The sequence below is a fragment of the Cottoperca gobio genome, chromosome 4 (assembly GCF_900634415.1).
Source record: "Cottoperca gobio chromosome 4, fCotGob3.1, whole genome shotgun sequence".
NCBI lineage: Eukaryota > Metazoa > Chordata > Actinopteri > Perciformes > Bovichtidae > Cottoperca > Cottoperca gobio.
Window position 1 is genome coordinate 16,207,088 of NC_041358.1, and position 21,145 is coordinate 16,228,232.

At 37.6% G+C, this 21,145-nt stretch overlaps 1 protein-coding gene across 2 annotated transcripts; it reads left to right on the top strand.

Moving 5' to 3' along the window:
- Window positions 1-639: 639 nt before the first annotated feature.
- On the top strand, window positions 640-18,485 carry LOC115007433 (low-density lipoprotein receptor-like). 2 transcript variants are annotated; one of them, XM_029430299.1, is made up of 14 exons: window positions 640-687; window positions 1,681-1,824; window positions 2,536-2,670; window positions 4,352-4,732; window positions 7,068-7,187; window positions 7,372-7,497; window positions 9,180-9,351; window positions 9,479-9,694; window positions 10,185-10,303; window positions 10,548-10,687; window positions 11,326-11,467; window positions 11,650-11,844; window positions 13,869-14,029; window positions 16,382-18,485. In XM_029430299.1, exons 2-14 carry the CDS (start codon window positions 1,764-1,766, stop codon window positions 16,415-16,417), a joined length of 2,004 nt encoding a protein of 667 aa, XP_029286159.1. In that variant the 5' UTR covers window positions 640-687; window positions 1,681-1,763; the 3' UTR covers window positions 16,418-18,485. The 2 variants fall into 2 exon arrangements, with proteins under 2 accessions (XP_029286159.1, XP_029286160.1); XM_029430300.1 differs by lacking the exon at window positions 640-687 and adding an exon at window positions 774-790.
- The last annotated feature ends 2,660 nt before the right edge of the window (window positions 18,486-21,145 follow it).

The window sequence follows — 21,145 nt, forward strand, 5'->3', positions numbered from 1 at the left end:
ATTTCCTTGTTTGGCATATTAAGTATCTTTTGTAATTTAAAGCTAGCATCAGGTTTGAGAAATTAATCTCCACAATGAGGTTGTTATGATTCGATCAGATAAACATAAATTAACCTGCAAAAGCATCGATTTAAAGGAAATGCTTCTTTCAGTTTAAAGCTCTGCTCTGTCCGTTTGAGCCTGGATTATGTCTCATGATTTAAAAAGACAAATGCTTTGAAGACTTGATATTTTGAATATGAAAGTATGAAGTATATGTCAATACTGTTAAGAGTCCAGACATGATTGGCTCACAATCATACTTTTAGTTTTACACCCCACTAATATTCAATGGGTCTTTTTCCTACCAGTTTTTTTATACTTGTCAAAATGAGCAATCATCTTCAAACTATGGACTTTGCGGTAAGTCTAAAAACTTTAATACGCATGCACAGATCAGCAGCGTGTGCAAATGTACAGTGTTTCACTGACATATCAAAGACTTGTTTGTTGTGCTGTAGCTTTTTTAAGTGGATTTGTTTTGAGTATGGGAGTAGTGACTTCAGCAAACAGCAGGTACTTCAACTTTAACTTGAGAGGAGGTCTAATCAGCAAACATGATTAAAAACACCTGTGCACGTGTGCAGACATTTAAAACCACTGAAGCTGTTTGATGACAGACGTTACTTAACTCTATTCTCTAAAAAGGTGAGCAGTTTTAGGTCATAGTAGTTTTAAATCCAAGAAGTTATGTAATGTAATGTATAATATTTAGTAATACACTACTACTAGAAAAAGTCTAGTTTAAAATGTGAGCATGTTGTTTATGTTTTAATGTCACAATGGCATTTTTGTGTTTATCTGCATAATATAAACAGAAAAGATGTTTTAGGAAATGTTTTTTAACCAAATAATGCATATGTTGTATTTAAAATACTAACTAAGCCATTTAAAAAAAATAATTAAAAAAAATCAATTTAACAAATAACTGAATAAAGGAAATGACAAATAAACAGCAGAGGTGATTTCAATTTAATTTTGACACTATAATGGGATTGTAATAATACTATTGAACTAGTTTTGACCGTTACGATAAAAACTTTTCTTTTCTGTTTTTCTAATTTTATTTAAGTCAAACGTTGATATATTGATAATATGTTGTCAATGCCATATACATATACTATCAAACATGAAACAGTAGTTTAAATTGACAATTGAAATAACAATACATAACAAATGTACAATCAGCCATACTGATTAAGTTAAAAAATAAAGAAGATAAATCATTATTTCAAAAGGTATTGTTTATTAATAATAATAATAGAAAAATGAAATGCACAAGCCAAAAATAAGAATTATTTATTAAACATCTTTGAGTAAATATTAGTTACTGACAGGGATTTCCTATTTGTTACACATTTAAGAGACTTAAAATAATATTCAATTGCAATTTAAAAACAACTTAAAAGATGATTTCCGTAACTAAGCTTTATGACTATGCAATTTTTCTAATAAGATATGAAGATTAACAGTAGAGCATAAATTGTTATCAGCACATTCAAAATAAGTGATAAAATGTTTACCTTCAATATTAATTGTATGTGTTGTTTTGTACAATTCTCAAAAAAATTCAAAAATTGAATACAAATAGAAAATGAAATATATAAACCATAAACAAATGAAGTATACTTCCTTTTTCAGTATTTCAGAAAATACAATACATAATCAACTATTGCGTCATATTTCCGCGCCGCGTGCTAGGAGCACTGTGGAGGACATCAAACATGAGCCACCTTGGATTTGTATTTCTTCTGCTCGCGCCTCTAGCCTGGTGTCTTATTTGGGGTAAGATACAGAAATGACTTGTGCATGTTTGTGACATTAATGAGCTGCTTGTATAAAGTGTTTGTTTTAATGGAAGGACGAAACGTACTTCGAGTTAACAGTCGAGCAGACCTCCTGTCAGTTTGAATGAAGTCTGTTTGCAATGCAAACTACAGTCAACTTGACAACACCTCAAATGTTTTTTGCTAAACAAAAATACAACGTTAAAGGAAGCCAGTCTAAACCCTGTTCCAGATAATTTCACATTTGGACTAAAATACATGTGCGAAATTTGTCAATAAAGAAAATCGAAAAACATGGGGGGGGCTTTCCGGATGTTATCGGACCTTTTTGCTTTGCAGTGTTTTAGATAAACATAAATCATTCTTCACAGTATTTCTACAGATGGAAACACTTTGATTGAATCGGAATGACATTGATTTTTATGCAGCTTTGGTGGTGTTATAAAAGAAAATCATGTAAAATATATAATCTCTGCAGTAAATACCAATTGTTGATGATGTTCCTTTTTGCTGTTTGGCATATGCTCTTTTTCTTCTATTGCAACATTAGAATTACAAATAAAATGCATAATTTGAAACGTAATGTTGTTTGTTGTTTTTCCGACTCTTGTCTGGATGGAATTATTATTATTATATTGTCTTTTGTGATGCCTTTGACTAGTCATCTTATCCACCGACATAGTAAAGTTAACGGTAGCACGTGTTTCAGGTGCTGCAGCTCGCTCTCTGCCCGCCTGCCACGAGCAGCTGGAGTTCAGGTGTAGCGATGGCTCGTGCATCCAGAGAACGAGGGTGTGTGACGCACACAAAGACTGTGAGGACGGATCAGATGAACACCGCTGTGGTGAGTACAATGTCGACAATATGATACACATATGCGCACCGGTTCTTGTTTTTGCCCAGCAGCTCTTTTTCTGGCAGCATAAACCAAATAAAATAAGCAAAACTGGCATTTCTTGATCGGTATATCTCATTTGGAGTCTAGGAAGTGCAAGTGTATTTACACACACAAGCAGTTCAAAGTGAAAAGGCATTCAGACAAGAAGTTAAATGAAACCCAAGGCAGTATAAAAAGACATGTATGAAAATATATGAATGGATAAAAAAGGTAGTGGCAAACAGAAATATTTTAAGCATCAATTTAAAAGAACTGGAGTTTGTTTCAGATATGTTGTGCATAAAAACTGAATATTGCTTCTAACATCTAACTGACTAATTAACAAAAGAGATTGTTAAGAAGTGGCTCTGCAGCGCTTCCCTTTTTAGTTGAGAAAGAGGCGGACGGATAGATGGGTGATTGTTTTGACAATAATGAAGGTAAATGCAAGACTGACGTGCAGTTTTGACTGATGCCCTGTGGAACCAAAAAATGACACCAAGAAGTCTGACAGTGTGGTTTGAAGTCCTGTAAAAATAGAAGGGTGGTGCACTGCATGAAGACTGCACTATACGAAGAATTACACTTTACTGAGAATGTATACACTAAAGCACATGCCCAGTCTACACTGGCTGGGGATTTTTATCTGGGATTTTCTCAGTTTCTGCTCCATCAGAGGCATCACCGACACAAATAGTGTCAATTCTAACCGGTTCTGACATTCCACATGTCTAATTATTGGGTTGGACAGCGTGCACCCTTTTACCTACTCGTGTAGTTTTATGAAACATACAGTACAGTTGTGTTATGCAATTTTAGCTGATCAACTGACTACTTTCTTACTGCGAGGGGGAAAATACCATTGCAGATTTTTGTTTCATAATCCCGGGGAAGTAATTTTCAGACTTTGATATTGAATACCAGAGGGATTTGGTGTTCAATGTGAACAACAAGCTCCATAACATTTGCAAAGAAAAACCCTGCAGGAGAAAGTGTTCTGAAAGGATTAATTTCATTGCAGGCAGTAAATCTAAACGCTGTTGCTGTGAGGAATCCCAGCATGTATGAATATTAGCAGTGTTGCTTTGGGGTTAGAGACGTGAGACTTGGACCTGAAAGTGGCCGGTTTGAATGCCGGCCAGGAAAATGTAGGAAGAGAACAACATTTCCTTTCTCCCATTTAGAAGTGCAGCAGACTGGTTTTATTATGACACCGTAGGAAAATGAGCAAATAGATAAATGCAAGATGAAATGATCTGTCAGTCACAGAGTAACCCAAAGCAATTTCAGTCAGATTAGAATAAAGAGTTATTAAATTAATTAATTCTGTGTATATAAGGCAATTTTGGCAATGTTGCAAAACAATCATTTCTTGTATTGAGCTCACTCAATATTTAGTTTTTGTTGATCTCTTGTTGCTCTGAAATTACATTTTAGAGATGTTTTTACAAACGGAAACACAGAATCAGATGCCAAGATTTGAGAAACCCTAATGTTTCTACAAATGTTAGTAGTCTGAGAAAAGCCGATATTTGATTTACTGTTCACTTCAGAATATATTAGGATTATATTGGTAGTAAAGGCTTTTGAGACTCTTCAGGACTGTACAGACTTAATTTTGATGTAAATTGTCTCACACTCTTCACAGGTTACCTGTGGTGTAAAAAAGACGAATTTGCATGCCGCAGCAGACGGTGCATATCTCCACATTTCCGTTGCAATGGCGTGGACGACTGTGGCGACGCCAGCGACGAGGCTTTCTGCCAGAACTGCAGCACCCCTGGCTCCTTCTCCTGCGGGCCGTCTGACACCTGCCTGCCCAGAAACAAGCTGTGTGACGGGCGAACCGACTGCAAAGACGGGCGGGACGAGTCTCTGGAGTTGTGTGGTTTGTCTCAGCCACATCTGCAGACTTCTCCCTCGTGTACGGCGTCTGAGTTCCAGTGTGGAGACGGGCAGTGCATCCGCCAGACCTGGAGGTGTGACCACTCGCCAGACTGCACTGATCGCAGCGACGAGGACAACTGTGGTGAGTGATGCAGCTTCACGTCACAAGTATCAAGTACACTATAGCAAAGTATGAAGATAAACCTGTCTGCGTACTTTTGGTCTGCATACAAAGATATTTGTAGTAATAGTTTGGGGAAGGTTCCTTTTTACTGTTTCAACGTGACAATGCGGCCGTGCACAAATGGTTTTCTCAGTTTGGTGTGGAGGAACAGAGTCCTGATCTTAACCCAATCCAACAACTTTGTGATGAACTGGAACACCGACTGTGAGCCAGGCCTTCATCACTTCAGCGCCCGAGCCAACTAAAGGCAGGGGTAAACTCCAAACTAACTAGTCTGCACGACACATTTTATAATGGTTCAAATGATGACAAGGATCACAGTTTTGGAGAGTCTCTCCTTAAAATTATTTATGCTGTTGTGCTCGGACTGTCCTCGACAAAAGAAATACTTAGTCTACTTACAGCCGTAACAATTTGTCGACTCATCGATTACTTAATTTATGCGACCGCTTTAAATCTTGTGTTTACCAGAGATGTGCTCATAAGTCATTCAGCATGAAAAAAAGTATTAAAAAAAAAAAAACTGAGTAAAGAAATCTTGGACACCTCCAAAAGAGTGAAGGCTGCAAAATAATTTCGAGGGTTTTGGATTGATTAAACAACCACAGACTGTACTCCTTCGCTCGCATGTGAAGTGTTACTAACCAGGCAGCAGAGGGCAGTATACTACTGCTCCATACTGCACAGTGGCATGTTGGGAAACAGTCTCTCGTTTATTCCTCATCTGACGACAAAGCAAACTATGACGCAGTTTAAAAGTATCCCCCCACAAATCATTTAACCAACAACCAGCACACACTGTCATCTAACTGTGAATGTACTTGTTCACCCACAAAATGTTCAGACAAATGTTTTCAATACGTTTCTGTGTTTTGTCATCGAAATGGCAGTAAGAGTATCGGAGTGTTTTACATTTTATAAATAAGAGTAGTGTCTGACTCTTCTATTATTCACGCAGTTTTGTTTTGCTTTTTGATTTACTTTTTTCTTAGTTACCAATTAACATCTGATACTAATTTAATTTTAATTTCTCAACATTGGAACAAAATAAAATGCACACAGGGGATGTGCATCAGTTCAATATCAGTGCAATAGTTTGGTTTACGATGTTTTGTTCTGCATTTACATGAAGGCCTGCAAATCCCCCATTGCAACATAGTGGGGAAAGAAAATATTAACATATTTACTATGTTAATAATGCGAAGATGAGGTCCATCTCAGAGTAAACGCCACAATTGTGAAATAAACTATTTTAATGGTTTAAAAATGTCAACTGACAATGTTATCAGTTGTAACATCCGGGGCATCGACTCACTGCCAACGTCCTTAATCCTCTTACTCGAATGAACTCCAGCTGTCGCCCTCTGCAAGGGCCGTATCTTATACAACATCAATACAACTAATACTTAGAACTAAATTGTCCTCCAAGGAGGTTGGTCAGGTTATGGAGGGCTTTGTAGGTCATGAGGAGGATTCTGTACTGGATTCTCTGGGAGATGTGAAGCTTGTAAAAGAGTTGAAGTAGGTTCCTAACGGACAACGTTTCCTTCCCAGAGAGTGGACATCCTTCATTGAACTGAACATCTCTCCAGAAACATCAGTCTTCACTTTGGGAGACAGCGAAATCACTTCTCAGCTGACATATTATCTCATTAGACACGCAGGAAGGAGAAAGAACAAGAAATGCAACAAGAACTTGAACTCAAACTTCAACATAGGAATTCCAAACGTCCTGACCTTCCCACTGACCCAAAGTGCGATATACTTTTCACTTGAAGGGAAGAAAATAAAACATCCATCAAGAGACACAAATTCTTATGTAGAATAAACATTTTCAATGTTTCAATGAACACAATGACATTTCTCGCCAATCAGCTTCAGCAAAACAAAGAAAACAAACTGATAACTACGATCAAAGATCCACATTTTGGGGGCCGGTAATGAAAGGGGCCACAGGTATTTACAATGGGCCATCGCTCTCCGAAGGGTCTTAGTGTAACCTTAAGCAGATTAATTAAATACGACTGTGAAAGAACATTTTGAACATCATAGGATCTTCATGACATGGAAAGTTCTCTTAATACGTCATCAATACTATCAAGGAAGAAAATGTATATTAACAACTTATGTTTGTTTCATATCACATGGAATCACTATTTGTCATTTGAGACACCGTGCTTGTAACCCAACAATGTTCTGTACGTGAATATGAGAAGTTTCACATTTATTATTCTAGCATTACAACAACATTCCTAGTATGAAACCACTGATGATGTAATGTTTGTTTTTGCAGAACAGAACGAATGTCTGGTCAATAATGGAGGCTGCTCTCATCACTGTGTGGACCAGTCGAAGGGTTTCCTCTGCGACTGCCCCGACAACATGAGGCTGGTCGCGGACAGCCAGTGTGAGGGTGAGTGGCAGCTCGAGACCTGCTCACAACGACTAAATCTAGTTTTAAATCATCTGTTATGAAGATTTGTCCTAAATAATGAGTCCTGAGTAATGCGAACTGGACTTCTTTCTACATTATTTTCAACACATTCCTTTTGTTGCGTCCTTGAAACTCCTTTCCAAGTGTCCGTTCTTTCATCTAGAGATCGACGCGTGCCTGGAGAGCGATGTGTGCGATCAGCTGTGTGTTCACATGAACGGCAGCCTCGCCTGCGACTGCCACAAGGACTACCTGATGAATACTACGACGAGAGAGTGCAAGGCCAAAGGTGAGAAACAATCAACAATGCACCTGTTAACCAGCCCTGAAAAACATGAAGGTTGTTACCACAGAGATCGTTGGAGGACCGGAGGAGACCCTGAGTAATGTTACATTAATCTCAAATGTGTATAATGAAAAATAAGAAAGCTATTGACTCAAAAACAGGCCATATTAAAACCCATTAACAATAAGGCAGAGCTGTAATACAGTCTGCATCTTTTCCAGAATGCACTGAGCAGGAGGCAGAGTGTCTATGTGCATAATACATGTCTTTTTCCACTATTTGCCTGTCCTCAGACACACTTCTTTTATAGTTTGGAGACAAAGCCTAGAATCAACAGAGTCCGTCAGCGCACTCGTCGTGAAGTGTCCTCTCGTTTGAGCAGTTCTGAGATGCATCTCGACCATGTAAACAGTCTCAGATGCTACGACGGTTTTTAAACTTGTTAAATAATATCATAACTAAAATCTAGATGCCCTGTCTGAGATTGGATATGAAAACGCGGTTCAGTGAGAGCACAACAGGAAGCTGGGAACCAGTTTTGTCCTCTCTGCACCAAATCAGTCATTCATGCATCAAAGCTATTCTGAGAGTTTGAAAGCCTTGCAGTCGGCACTAGCTTTAAGTTGACACTTTCTTACGTACATTTTTAACAAATGCCAACCAATTTACAGTCTTCAATTTCATTGAAGCTGCACAAATTAGTGTGTTTGTACAAACTATGGATGAAATTACAACATATAATGTACAACGGGTCACCCTATCACCTGACTAGTGATGGGAAGATGTATGACTTTATTGTGGATCACGATAAAGAACACTAAATTAGTTGATCGTGGTGAATTTCCTTTATTGGGGAAAATTGGGAAAATCCTCACGTCAGCCACTTGAAAAAGCTGTCTAGTGCACCATCACTGTAGAGAAGTGGAAAATGGAGCCCAATTTATAAAACATTAATTATGCAAGCTAAAAAGACTCTCAAAATGTTGCTTTTTTTATTTATACAGGGGACATTATGATTAGTGGGTTTTTTTTAAGATTGATTGTTTGTTTTTCCCTCAAAACGATGTCTGAATATCCTGGATCAATATCTCATATCGTCCAACAGCAACACCCGGCACTGCACTTCCTAGAATACATGTTTGCACATGTAATTAGTATTTCAGAATATAATACATGTTTGCACATACCATTTGTATTTCATCAGTGGTATGTGGCAGGTTTATTCAGGTTATAACCACAAGCTTTAGTAAGTACGCTCAATCAGGACTGGTCCCACCTTTAACAAATGTTGACTTATTGTCTAGTGCAAGTGGGTGTGACTGCACACATTTATTAGATGGCGTCAATAAATCCAATGGGGAAATATTTATTGGACAAGCTTAGAGATTGGCGTCAGGACGTGACTGATTTGTCCGACAGTTCAATCAAATATTTGCCTTTGACATGGTAAATACAGCCTAAACAAATTATTTTATTCACGTTATTTCCTGTTAACTTCCTTGTAAGGTTTTCCAACTTGAATATTTGCATTGACTTTTGCATCCCAAAGTTTGATACACATGTGAGAAATAGCAGGGGAATAAAAGCGGCAAAAAAAAAACAAGACTTGGAGCAGATCAGCTCAGGACATCTTTAGTTATGATAAATGGCACAAGAACAACTGTGGTTTCCGTTTGTCCTTCCAGGAGATGAGGCTCAACTGGTTTTCACATCTTCTAAAGGAATACGATGGATAAGCATCACTGGCACTGAGTACAGGGAGCCGGCACTACATTTACCAGGATCAGGGCCAGTGGCAGCTTTGGCCTCTAACCAAACACTCTACTGGGCCCGGCAAGGACAAGACTCTGTATACAGGTAACGGAGTGGAGCTGTAGCCACCACACGCACACAATTACCTTCCAAATATAGACTGTATAAAGTCACTGTGCGTGCGTGTGTGTGTGATCGATTTATGTTTCTTTCACCCTTGGATGTTTGTCAGGGTCTCCATGGATGGAAAGCCGCAGGATTCGGTGTTGGTGTTGAAAGTTCAAGGTTCAGTGTCGGGCCTCGCTGTGGACTGGATCCAGCAGCTCCTCTATTGGACCAGTATGGAGAGCGGTTCTGTTAACGTTGCCCTGATGGACGGCTCTGTTCAGCGACCGCTTATCACAGGACTGGACAAACCTTCAGCAGTTGTTGTGGATCCTCTCCAAGGGTAGGAGGGCCCAGGCATTAAAGTAAAGTTAACAGCGTCATCAAGGGTTTGGTTTCAAATACAGGTGATGTTTGTATTCTCTTTTCCCCAGGTTATTATCACATAACACAGCACCACATACTGGAAGAAGTGATTAAACACCAGACTCATTTAAGCCTGTATTTTCCTAGGGAGGGATTTTGCTTCATTTGTTCGAGCTCTATTTGTTTGGCAACTTGGAGAAAAAAAGCTGAATAGCTTTCTGATAACTCTCTTACCAGTGTTTTATTTTTAACATAGAACCTCTGCTATCCTTTAATAATGAAAATAGTAATACAACTTTTACATAGCACATTTTATAGAAAGATTTGATTTACAATGCGTTTCACAAAAATGAAAACTTCTCATAAAAAGACAGATGCAGGAAATGGGAACATACAGGAGAACTATTAAAGACAGGATGAAGCAAGAATCTTGTGCATTATTTCATCAGCTGCTTCTGTTTTCTCAGGCTGCTCTTCTGGGCTCAGTGTGGCAGCGTCCCAAAGATTGAGAGAGCTAGCTCGGACGGCCGAGACAGGAAGACTCTGGTCACTTCCTTAATACGCAACCCTGTCGCTCTTTCTCTTGGTATGTTCTGACATTTCACAGAGTGAGTTTCTGTCAGTTGAACTTGCAGAAGTTCAAATGTTATGTTTATATTATATTATATTATTTAGAGAAGTTTAAAGAACCCCCAGCTTCCTTTTTTAAAACGGGAACAATATGTGGTACATTCAACAGATGTCTGACAATGCCATAACAGTTCAGTGTTGCTCAATATCGCTGCTCGTAATGCATGTCACGTTTTCCTGTGATCATTTTTTATTCTTAGATATGCCTCGTCAGCTGCTGTACTGGGTTGACCAGGGAATGAGAAGCATCTCCAGAGTAAATCTAGAGGGCCGTCACCGTAAAACAGTGGTAGAGTCTAACGGTTATCTGGACCGGCCCTTCGGACTGACTGTGTTTGAGGTAAAAAAGGAAAAATAATCATTTGCAGCCCTACGATTTGTAGGGAGGCTTCTGTACACATGTCACCCAATGCATCTTGGGAAAGGCTTTAGCAGGAAGAAAACGGTTGAATAATGTAGAATAAAAGTAACAAAGCAAAGACTCTAACAATCGTATCAGAAAGCTGTGCTGTTAACAATCGTATCAGAAAGCTGTGCTGTTCACAAACAAAGTAGAAAACACTTTAAGGCAAGAAAGGGGATACCGCTCTTTTGTGTGCTGCACGAGTCTGATTACTCTAAAACTATACAGTCTGTAGGGAATCCCACAATCCTTATGCTAAAAATAGAGAGGAACAAGCTTTTCTCATTTATTCTCCGTTATATCTAACCTTCTGAAATCCTTTGAGGTGCCACAGACTAGAAGCAAAAATGTAAAGAATTCACATATCAAAGAATCTTCTTTGCAAATAATCTTTTAAGGAAGGAAAGATAGACGCCTGCTTTTTTATTTATTTTTTTAACACTGAATATAAACAAACGCAACAGTTTATCACAGGGCACCTTTTCCTCAACCATCAACTGTTCATAGAAGTAATTCCTCTGATTTTTCTTTGCAGCGAAATAGCAGTTCTGCTAATTCTGTCCATTCTGCTTCAGGGTTTTGTATATTGGAGTGAAGAAGTGACGCGCTCCATCTGCCGGGCCAACAAGCACAATGGCGGCAACTTCAAAGTACTGCTGTCCAGCGTCGCCTCACCGGGTGGCGTGGTCATCATTCATCCTGTTCTCCAGCCAAACGGTATGACCAGTCAAAAGAAATTACACGTACACTGTATGCCTCAGACTTTAAGGTCTTGCTAAGCGGTGTAAAGTTTTGTTTTTAGTAGGTTCATTCAAGTGTAGATGGACACTGTCGGTACACAGTAATGCCACCTTGCGACCATAATTCCTCTCAACTGAGTAACTTCGCCTGGTTCTTAGGGCCATCTGTATGCGGACATACCGGGATGGTGTGCCAGCACCAGTGCATTGTGGACCTGCTGTCTGAGAGTCCACATTTCAGCTGCACTCCTCCAGAAAAAGGACAAAAGAAATCTCAAGAAATTCCTGACATTTCTCGCACAGTTCCTGCATCATTATCTGACCCTACAGTCGCTGGAATCATCTCTCTTATTAGTAAGAAACTTTTTTTCTCAAAATATTTCAGGAAAAACCACTTTCCTGTCACAAAGTGAGTCAACAAAAGGCTGTCGAATGAAATGTAAGGGGTTCTTTAGTTTACTGGCACATTTTTGTTCTAAGAATGATTCACTTGCATATTGACTGTAAAGATAAACATTGACGTCTCTATTCAAGACTTGCATGGTCACTCCCTGCTGAGTCATAAACATGCCAAAGACAGCAGCTGTTGTTCTGCATTAACACTGTTTAAGAGTCCAGCAGTTTATTCCACATAGATTCATTACAAATCACGGCATTTGTTCAAACCGACTACTAAAGGCTATAAAGAAGCAAAGCAACGTGAACCAATGGTTGCAAAACACATTTAACAGAGTGCAAAGTATAACATTATTTACATTACGTGACAAAAATAGGACCAGTCTGAGTCTTAAGGCTTTTTTTTAGTAAATCATTACTTCCCCTTGGTTTCGAGCTACATGTATATTTACTTACCGAGTTTATCATGTAAAGCATCTTTGTGTATCTAGAGAAGCACTCTACAAATAAAGTGTATTATTACAATTAGGGCTGTCAAGCAATTACATTTGATTTATCTAATTAATTACAATTGTCAGGTAAATTAATCCTGATCTTCATTAATCCACACTGGAAAGACTATCACATGTATTTGTCCTACCTCAATCAATATGTATTACGACACTACGAATATGTTTCTGCACTATTATGTATTTTCTGCACAATTATGTATTTTCTGCACAACTATGTATTACAAACATAATAGGGGCACTTCCCCTTTAAGAGTAACAGGTCAACAAACCATCACTTCCGGACTGCTGACGGAGGAGCGTGTAGGCGCCAAACTGGGACCAATGAGGAGAAGGTCAACGCCTACTCCATGTATTAGATGCGAATTTTCAAATGTTTGGGCACACCTGGAGCGGAGCCGTGAGACCGTAACGATGGGGCTTTTTGAGCCATGCGGTCTATGGAAACGGCGACGCGAAATGTGTCCTCAGCTGAGAATATTTTCTTTGTTTGACTTATTGCGTTAAATAAATATATAGATTACATCAGGAGATTGCTGTTTTGATTCGACATTTAAGCTCCGAGTTCTTCAGCTTTTTCCTACCCTTTACAAGCTTTGTGATTAATTAATCGCATATATCAATATTTGCTGTGAAGCATTTCAAAATATTCAAATATATTTTGGAAGATGAGTGAATCAATGAGTAGCATTATTAACTGGTCAACATGTCTTTTATTTAAATACTATTTCTCCAATATCTTGTTTTCCACAATTATCTTAGACAACACAAACCAACAGTTTGACATAAAGTGCAATTTAAAATCGGGCATAACCTCTTTCATTGCACAATAAACAATATCTTTAAAAGTTGTCATTTGACGCCATGTGTAAAGCCTCCGTTAACCCCCTGTCCTCTACCACCTGCAGTCCATTGCAATACATTTCGTGATGCAGTTGTTAATGTGTCTCAGGTAGATTTACTCATGCTGCGTCTGAACGCCTGGTCGAGATGTTAGCATCAGCGGCGGTGTTAGCTAGCTCCGAGCTGCCACGTGCGGTGCGTTGCGGTGATATTTCAGTTTGAAGTTCTCGATGGTTCGAACATTCTTTGCTGCAGGAATCTCACAGAACGGAGCATCAACAGTTACATCCGGGACTTTATTAATGTAAACTTTCCATTCACTGGGCCAAGTAACGTTTTCTCATCCGCTTCATCATGATGACGAGGCCGCTGTGGCCGCGCCGTGACGTAAAGAGTCAAGGGGCATCTAAGAGCGCGATTAATCTGCGTTAATTCTTTTGTCGCGTTATTTTTTCTGTGATTAATTAATCAAAATTAACGCGCTAATTCGACAGCCCTAATTGCTATTGAATGTATTTATGTGAAAAAATCCACAATGTTGACTTTTTAAGATATCCTCTGTCATGTCTGCAGAGGCTCCAGGGAATGATTAGATGTGTGTGTGTGTGTGTGTGTGTGTGTGTTTCCCAGTGTTTTTTAGTGTGCTGCTGGTGGGAATGGCTCTGTGGTGGTGGAGAGAGGAGTTCAGGCCGTCCAGGTCTCTCACTGAGCAGAGCTTCTCCCTCAAAGAGTCCCAGGACCCGCTCATCATTCAGGGGCCTTACATGGGTCCAAATGCATGTCTCGTCAAGGCAAGAGAAGTTTTGTTCTGTATCTGTTTTTAAAGAGGTGTTGATTTCCCACTTCATGGTTATTTTGGAGGCTGTGTTTATGATGTGGCAAGTTTTTACACAACAGGCACATTTAACGATGAGGGAAGACTCTCAAACATCTTTTGGCTTTGCCTTTCTGAAAGGCTTTGAAAACATGCCTCCCTAAACCACAGTGTTTGGAGGAGGATGTGGCCGAACTTAATTATAACCTCAAGCACATTCTTATGAAATGTAAACAAAACTTTTGCCAGCTGACCTCTTGACATGTGTCTGCAAGCTACCCACAAGCGTGGTCATTAAAAATAATTTGTACAGGCAGACATTTTTTATGTAAAATACTCAAATAATAATTTGACACACAAGCATCTCACGAGACGTGCATTAATAATCAACCCATGGACCTTGCATTCATTTTGAAAAGGTAGATTTCATTTAACTTTAAACTCTTAATAATACCCAATGATGTTTGTTGGACAGTAATGGATATCTAATATTATAGCAAAATATTTAAGTTTTCAGGGCCCTTAATAACTTGACAAGAAACATTCTGAAAGAAACACTTATTATTAAATAATTGTCATTAAATTAGTGAATTTATAGCTATTAAAGTTTGACACAAATTATGTTTGTTATAGGTAATTTTCTAACATTATTATTATTATTATTATTATTATTATTATTGGAAAACAATCTGTAGAATCCCATCTTGTTAAAATCCTGCTGGGATCTAAGAATTAATGTTAGTGCAGCCATTGTTTCTGTTTTCGTCATAGTTAGCAACAGGTGTTTCCTCAGGAAGTTTTGCTTTTCACAAATGTTTAGCTCAGGGACTACATCATTTTTCCCATGCTGATAATAAAGCATCATTCTCAAAATGTGTAAAACGTGATGCAAAAAAATGTTTGTATGTGAAGAAATGTTTTACCATGAAATTGTTTACCGCTTACTCGAGCCAAAACAAAAACAAATCCCCAGATGGTGTGCAGACATACAGCTCCTCCTCGGCTCCAAACAGAAAACACAACCGCAGAGTGTGAAAACCTGAGACAATCTGACAAAGATAACCCCTGAACATAAAACCTTAAAAGCTGTAATATATTCTTGATGAAACATTAATTTACAAAATCACCACCAAAACACACATTAGAGCGTCTATAGCCACGCTGACGGCACTGTGAAACTCTAAATTTAGCTTGTTGCCGTGCACTATTTAGCATTCAACACGAAGTACAGCTGAGTTTTTCTACTTGTTTATTACAATTCATCCATAGGGGGGCTTGAATGTGTGCAGCAAATTCCATGATAATCCCACAGATATTGAGATATTTCACTCAAAATCGCAATCAATGTCTGTAAAATCATTCCTAGGAAGCCATCCAAAAGTTGTCAAGATATTTCAGCAAAAAACTAAATATGGACTTGTCAGTGGATCACCAAAGTCAGTAGGATTCATCCTCTAGGGATTGAATGAATGAATGTCTTCACAATTTCATGGCGATCCAGTAAATAATGGTTGAACATTTTTAGATCAAAGTTGTGGACCAGTAGACCCACATTGCCGTCACTACAGATGCTTAGCATGGCTATAAATAACACTTCAATAGAGCCGGTTAGAATACATTACTGCATCAGTGACTCCCACTTTTTCTCTCTTCCTCTCATTGTTCACCACATTTCCTGCCTTCTCAAGGGTATCTTTTGACAGGAGAGGAGGAGTGGAAACTTTTTGTTCCAGGTTTTAAAAAGATAGATAAATTAATTGGTCTAATAAATATGCTTATATAGGTTAAGGTAATGTTAAGAGAGGCTGAATCTTCCGAACAGTGATCGGCTTAACATTAAACTTCAAACTGCTGCATAACTTGAGTACTTCAAGATGTTGTTCACTGTTAATTAGAACACGGCCGATAATGTACATCAGCCGGGCCAATGAAAATAAGAAAGGAAATAGTTCCGTTAAAAAACAAAGAAATGTATAGGATGAAATGTATAGTGTGTGTGTGTATATATATATATATATATATATATATATATATATATATATATATATATATATATATATATATATATATATATATATATATATATATATATATATATATATATATATATATATATATATATATATATATATATATATATATATATATATATATATATATATATATATATATTTTTCTTTTTTTTTTTTAAGCTTCTTGTGATTTAAATATCTCAGTTTTTCTGTCTCTGGTAGCTCCCCAGATAAACTCAATTTGACCGGCTACCGTCAGGTTAAACGTTTCTTGTGTTGCAGTATCTCGACTAAGCCACATGTTTCTTTGCTTCCAGGAAACTCTGCTTAAGCTGGACTTGGACGGTGAATGAAGAATGTGCAACACAGATGGCCAGCTTCATCTGGTGCTGCCTCTGCCCCCGCAGTGACTTCAGGGCCGACAGGGAGAAGAGACAACAAACTCTCCCTGTTGTGTCCCAACTCTCTCTGCAGATTAAAATCACGCCAGAAATGACCCGCTGGTAAATATCAGAGTTCAGATGGGGGGGGGGGGGGGGCTTCAAACAGTTACTTCTGTTTTGAATAAGTGTTATTTTCAGCCGTTGTTGTATGATGTTTGTTTATATTCTATTGAACAAACATGCATCTATTTTCTTGTGCTTTGAATATCAGCACGGATGAACTCGTTGCCTTATTTTTCAAACCCTGTTATCAGCAGGTTGATGGAACTGTTTAGATTAGAGCTGAAGCTATTAGCTAATTAATCGCTTGGTTGATCAACAGAAAATGAATCGGCGACTGATTTATGATTTAAGTCAAAATGCCAAGCATGGATTTGGTGGTTCCAGCTTCTGGTTTTTATTTTCCTCTGACAGTAAACTAAATATATTTGGGTTTTTGGATAAAACGAGCAATTGGGAGACTTTGCATTTTCTAAGATTTTTCAGACCAAACGATTGATTGGAAATATTTGGTAATTGCAGTGCTACTGTAGATTTTCATTTTATTGCTTAGTTGCACTTTCTCAACATTTATTCCATCTTATTGCAATCACAACTAGATTTTTCCAATATGATGGATGATTTATACTTTCCAACAAAATATTATATTATAAATATATAGAAATATAATGAATAATGCATCGTTCCACTGGTTTGTTCTTCAGGATTTTCACTCTCTTTGTTTGTAAGTCAGAGAAATGCATTATTGCATTGTGAATGCTTTGTTCAATGAACAATCTGATCGGATAGTTCCTTTGGAGTAATGCGCTTATTCACTTTCTTACCGAGAGTTAGCTGAGAAGATACCACTCTCCTCAGGGGCGTCAATCTTCTCATCAAACTCTTAAGTGAATAAATTAATTTAACTATTCCGCTGAAGCTTGCAAAACTTGACTGGTTTTTTGAAAGGGCAAAATCTTTACTCCTAAAATCAGATTTTGCCTGATGAGTTCTGCAGGTGGCGCTAGAAGAAAGTTCAGTAAACCACCTAAGTCGGTAGGATTTGTCCTCTGAGGACCATCAATGTCTGTACGAAATTTCATGGCGATCCAGCAAATAGTTGTTGAGAAATCTTCACCAAAAAATCTTTTTTTAGACCAGTTAAATTTTGTGAGCTTTAATCCAACGTGTAGTTACTCTATTTTATTTATTTTTTTGTTCATGTAATCTGTTCTCCTGTACCTCGCTTACAGTAAATATCGTACAGGATGTGCACACAACCACCTGTAACATGTAATGTATTATCTAAAGTTCTAAAGCTGGCCGTAATTATTAATGCAGCATTGATGTCTGTTTTGCAGCCTAGAAGTTAATTTGAAGTGGCCTTTGAAAGTTAAGTCGATAGATCGTTTCATTCTTATGGGGGACTTCTGCAATAAACACATCTGGACGTGTGGCATTGTAACTTCCTATGGATAAAATCATCAAATAACGATAAGGTACTAAAGTTTAAGTTACTTAACTACTGTTTTTTTGGCTCAAATCAGCCACAAAAATCTATATCCACCCTCTTTATTTATTTTTTTGTCTGTAAATGTTGGAAGAAATGATCTGGTGGTTCAATGGGAACAAATATGTGTTTAGTTTTGTTTGGTGAAATGTCTCCTCTTTGGATTTGCTTGTGTGCACGGAGCCTGGTTATAGTTTGAGTGAATGTTTGGTTGATCGACTTGCCTTGTTTGAATTCAGTCTTTTTGTGTTTTTTTTGTTTCGTTATTTTGGTCTCAAAGAAACACACTGACTGATATAAATCCATCGGCATGGATTAAGAGAATTCTGTAAATGTGCTCAAACTGCTGAGTTGTGTGGTTGGTATTTATTTTTAAGAAAGGATTTTATTTATTTTTTTGGCAGCATTGCAGCAAGTATAGTACTGTATTTGGATAATCTGTTAGACACTGTAAATGAATCAAATAAAGTATTTTGTTTTGTTTTCCTACATTTCTTTCATCTACAATTCATTTTTACACACATTCAGTCCTCTCCTCTGCTTCTGAGACTATACAATCTGAGTGCGTCACATTGACTGAAACGGACATCTGTATTTGATTAATCACTGTGTAGACGTAATTATCTGAGCGTCTAAAAGACAAAGCAAACGCTGTACTTTATGAGCCTCAGCACGGGGAAGCAATCTGCACTCTATACTTTATACTACTACTTATCTTTGATTAAACACTATGAATATAAAAAAAAAAGATAAGTAGCCGAGAAGATAAAATGTCTAAATTGTATCAATCCTTTATTTTCAGTCCCCCTATTTAGCATTTATAAACTGTATCTAAACATTTAAGAAATATACTTGTTTATTAATGTATTTGTCAACTATTACTGCTGCTGTGGTACAGATAATGAACTTATAGTAAAACACAGTAAATATGTCTTCATAGGAGAACTTATAAATACTATACATTAATAAACCCTTAAAAATGTCTTCATATCTGCATACAACTACATTATATTGTAACTATTAAATGTGTGTATACTGCCTACATATAATTTAACAAGTTTACAATTCATAAATACATCATTAGACATAAGTCACGAATACAATGAATATACAATTATTCGAAATGAAGTGCAGTGACTGTCGTGGTCAGTCCTCTCTTTCTACACGGAGAGATCACTTTTTTTTTAATAAAAGCTCTTTTTAATTTGATATCAAGGATATTCACCCCAGACCTCCACATTCCTTACTTTTATATACAAGTTCTTGTTTTGTGACTTTCCTAATTGTTCTCCAAATCAAGTTGAGACACTGTTTGTTTGACATGATTACCATATAAAGTATATCTATTTTGGTGGGTGGAGGAAGAATATTAGCTAGAAAAAACATGTTAGGACAGGATAAAGGTCCCCAATTCATTTTTAGCTGAATGTCACACAACTCCCCTCAGTTTGGCTGGTTATTCAGATCACCTGTTGCACATGGTGAGAGTACCGGCTCCTGATTAAGAATTGAGAGCAGCTTGGTGCATTTCCCCTCTTGGCCAATCAGGGTGATGATGCTCTTTCTTTAGGGCATACAAGTGGTGGGGAATTGCACATCCAGGACATTCGGATCCTTTCTTGACTTAATGCAAACCACTTTTCAGCAGATACTGTGAGCCAGAAACTCTGGTCTTTAGGTTCATTGAGGCTTCTCTGCTGTCTTAACTTCTCTGATTGAGGGTGATTTTGAGAATTCTGAAACGAGCTCGAGTGAATATTACAAAACATCTTTCCATTACGTTATCTGTATCAGGGCATATTTAATGCTTTTGGTGCCAGACTTTATACTTTCCTAATGATAACCTAAAGGCTTTATACACATTTCCTTATTATCAAAGAGGCAATTTATTATTTTTGAAGAGGCATTTTTGCATTGTGCAGGCACTTGTGAGATTTGTTTCTCTGAGTAAATATATATTTTTTATATTGTTGGGAACTTGTTCTCACGCTTCTTCCGATATCAGCATAAATCAATTTCTCAATGGTAAAAAGGGTTGTAAAATCCTTATTAACACTATTTTAGTGGAAAATTACCTCCTCTGGGAGATTTTAAGGGGCATTATAAGGGCATTATTATGTGGGCAATATATCTGCTCCAACAAGCATATTTAGCCTTATGAGGAAAAATAATGTTTAAAATGTTTCCATAACAATATACTGTGTCAGTGATTCAGCGCATTTAGAATCAAGTATAATAAACCTACTTGATAAATAACTCAGATCAATAATATAATCCACTTGATTTAAATGTGCTGATCACATTATTGTTTTTGCTCCGCAAGCAGTGTGGCTCTCAAATCAAATGTATTTATATAGCCTAATATCACAAATTACACATTTGTCTCAGTGGGCATTACAGACTGTACAGCAGACACCCTCTGTCCTTAGACCCTCGCACCGCACAAGTAAAATCTCCCTAAAAGAACCCCCACAATTAAAAGGGGGAAAAATGGAAGAAACCTCAGGGAGAGCAACTGAGGAGGGATCCCTCTCCCAGGACGGACAGACGTGTAATAGATGACGTGTACAGAATAACATATAACATAGTACAAATACAACATCTACGTGACAGAAATGACGATGTGATTGTATTAAAAAAAGATGGATCCATGATGATGTTAAAAAAGCTTCCCGGTGCCTCCAAAAAAGAATCCTTATTATAATTTCATTAGCTTAATTAAGTATAGATTCAATGTTTTAACAGGTTTCCCCATTTTATTCTGTAGTTTGAGCAAAAGCTTGAGTCTATTTAACTGTTAACTATCACACTATTATTACAGAGGTATTGAAACATTGGTGAATGAAGCCACTGACAGAACTGAGGATACCTGTATGATCAGCGACCAACTATTGGACATCCACGCTGGGGAGGAAGCTGTGTGTACACCAGTAAGTATACAGACTGTATGTCATCTGTACATTACAGTTGTAGTACCAGTAGACCTGCACATGACGTGTTAAAAATACAATGTATAGCATCACCACATGCATGTACATAATTCATATATTTAATTGTTTAATTTGATATCATTGCTCTCTCAATCATTCAACCACATCTTTTATTATGAATGTTATTAGATATTTTCTTTACGCAGACATGTATAAACG